This window comes from Triticum aestivum, unplaced genomic scaffold (assembly GCF_018294505.1).
Source record: "Triticum aestivum cultivar Chinese Spring unplaced genomic scaffold, IWGSC CS RefSeq v2.1 scaffold255444, whole genome shotgun sequence".
Taxonomy (NCBI): domain Eukaryota; kingdom Viridiplantae; phylum Streptophyta; class Magnoliopsida; order Poales; family Poaceae; genus Triticum; species Triticum aestivum.
This window is the reverse complement of record NW_025226329.1, coordinates 1-2630: the sequence shown is the minus strand read 5'-3', so window position 1 is coordinate 2630 and position 2630 is coordinate 1. Positions and strand designations below refer to the sequence as shown.

Genomic DNA, 2630 nt, shown 5'->3' with positions numbered 1-2630 from the left:
CCACAAATTAAAATAGAAACAGCTACTAGCTGTGCTACCACCCTGGTTAGTTGTTGTGCTTGAGTCAAGTCTTCTTGTGCATAGTTCTAGAGACTGACGCATCGATCGTGATAGTCTTTGAGATAAAAATAGCCATTATATTGTTTGCTAACAGACTGGTCCGCTCAGTAGACTTTCTTCGTTCATACACGTTACTCTTTTCCAATAATTATAGAGGCACAACTCACACCGGCTGTGCCTTATATACCCTAGCATGATGATACAGCTAGCTAAAGCGTCAAGCAAACGAGATGGTGCTAGAATGGCAGCTTGTCCCAACAACCACCCTCCTTGCCACGCTCGTGCTCCCCCTCCTCTCCATCTTACTACTTGTAGCAGCAGCAAGGGCAAGGCGCACCGGAGAGAACACGCACCACCGGCTCCCGCCGCGCCCGCCGGGGCTGCCCATCCTCGGCAACCTGCACCAGATGGGTGCCCTGCCGCACCAGAGCCTCCGGGAGCTGGCGCGGCGGCATGGGCCGGTGATGATGCTGCGGCTGGGGACGGTGCCCACCGTGGTGGTGTCGTCGGCGGACGCGGCGCGGGACGTGCTCAAGACGCACGACGCCGACTGCTGCAGCCGCCCGGACACGCCGGGGCCCAGGCGGCTGTCGTACCAGCACAATGACGTGGCCTTCAGCCCCTACAGCGAGCAGTGGCGGGCGCGGCGCAAGCTGCTGGTCGTCGAGTTCCTCAGCAAGCGCCGCATCCAGGCCACCTGGTACGCCAGGGAGGCCGAGATGGGCAAACTGGTGACCGGACTAGCAACGGCTAGCGTTAACGGGCGGGAGCCGGTGTCGCTGGAGGATCACGTCTTCGGGTACATGGACGGCATCGTCGGCACGGTGGCGTTCGGTAACCAGTACGGCACAGAGCACTTTGCGCACAAGGAGCACTTCCACCATGTGATTGACGAGGCCATGGTGGTGAGGTCTAGCTTCTCCGCCGAGGACTACTTCCCCAACGCCCTCGGCCGCCTCGTCGACCGCCTCACCGGCGTAGCCTCACTCCGCGAGAGGGTCTTCAAGGAGTTCGACGCCTTCTTTGAGATGATGCTCGACCAGGCCAAGCATGACAATGGCTGTGTCGGCCTCATCGACGTCCTCATCGGACTCATGAAGGAGGAGCACCAAGTATCTTTCAAGGTCAGCAGAGACGTCGTCAAGGGGCTACTAACGGTATGAAATATTAAGGCGGTAAACTAATAAAATTCTATACTTGCAAGGAGTGAGCCACCACTTTATATGCTCAATTCGTAGTACATTATATCCTGCCTAAAAACTTGAAGACTTCATCTAAAATATATAATCTTGTAGAACACATTTATCGGCGCCGTCGACACAGGTGCGGTGACCATTATCTGGGCAATGGCGGAGCTGGTCCGGAATCCACACGTGCTGAACAAGGTGCAAGACGAGATCCGGACTCTGGTGGGCGATAAAGAGAAGCTGCAGCAAGAAGATGTGACGAAGCTCAAGTACCTCAAGATGGTGGTCATGGAGACGTTGCGACTGCACCCGGCGTTGCCCCTTCTTGTGCCGAGGGAGACCATGCGGCACATCACCGTCTCTGGCTATGATGTGCCGGTAAAGACGAGGATCTTGGTGAACGCATGGGCAATCGGAAGGGACCCGGCCAACTGGGACAACCCCGAGGAGTTCATCCCGGAGAGATTCGAGGGCGAAGAGGATGTGAACTTCAATCGGGCACAGTTTGAATTCCTGCCCTTCGGCGCTGGACGTAGGATGTGCCCCGGGATAGACATGGGGTTGGCCACCACGGAGTTCACCCTGGCAAACTTGCTCTACTACTTTGACTGGGAGTTCCCAGAGGGGCTGAGAAGTGAGGACATGAGCATGGAAGAGGCAGGAGGACTCACTATCCATAAGAAGACACCACTCTTGCTTGTGCCCACCAGATATCGAGCATAATTGATTTGCTATCAACATTTGGCAAAATCAAAAGTTGCCAACATTTGGCAACCTTTTGTGAGATTATCAACGAAAATTGGCGGCAAGCAACCAATCTCTAGCCAATATTTGGCAGTTGCCAAAATTTGGTATGCCAGCTTATCACATGAAACTAATTATGCTCATCATACAAGTGGTAGCACACGCTAGCTGGGCAATCAAGATGTGCATGCCAACTACTCCATTTGTTCCAAAATATAAGGTGTATTAGTTTTTCCAAAAGTTAAGGTGGTGTTTGTCTCTCTAGTCCTAGGACTTTTTTTAGTCCCTCAGACTTTTTGAAAAAGACTCTTAAGGAGGTGCTTCTAAGGACTTTTAGCAAAAAGTCCCACCCTGTTTGGTTTGCTAGGGACTTTTTCTAGTCCCTACACCAAAAAGTCCCTGGAAACAAACACCCCCTAAGCATGTGCATGTTTGACCATGTGTTTAGAAAAAATAATCAATATCTACTTTAGAAAAATTGTATGATTAGGTCTATCAGGAAAAGTATTTTTCCTATCTATCATTTTTATCTATCTATACTTCTATATACCTATATTAGTTATAGACTCCCTAGAATTAATATGTTAATCAGAAATTCGGAGCCAATTATCTGGTGGGGCCGAGTTATTATGGTGTAGA

At 51.3% G+C, this 2630-nt stretch overlaps 1 protein-coding gene across 1 annotated transcript; it reads left to right on the top strand.

Moving 5' to 3' along the window:
* Window positions 1–290: 290 nt before the first annotated feature.
* LOC123172579 (4-hydroxyphenylacetaldehyde oxime monooxygenase) lies at window positions 291–2255 on the top strand. The gene is made up of 2 exons (XM_044589532.1): window positions 291–1217; window positions 1356–2255. The coding sequence occupies exons 1-2, from the start codon at window positions 291–293 to the stop codon at window positions 1968–1970; spliced, it is 1542 nt and encodes a 513-aa protein (XP_044445467.1). The 3' UTR covers window positions 1971–2255.
* Window positions 2256–2630: the final 375 nt, after the last annotated feature.

Bases quoted from the DNA above. Each gene is read 5' to 3' on its own strand.
- LOC123172579 (XM_044589532.1), top strand. From the start codon at position 291: ATGGTGCTAGAATGGCAGCTTGTCCCAACAACCACCCTCCTTGCCACG. The intron at 1,218-1,355 runs GTATGAAATATT...ATAATCTTGTAG, and splicing joins TCGTCAAGGGGCTACTAACG to AACACATTTATCGGCGCCGT.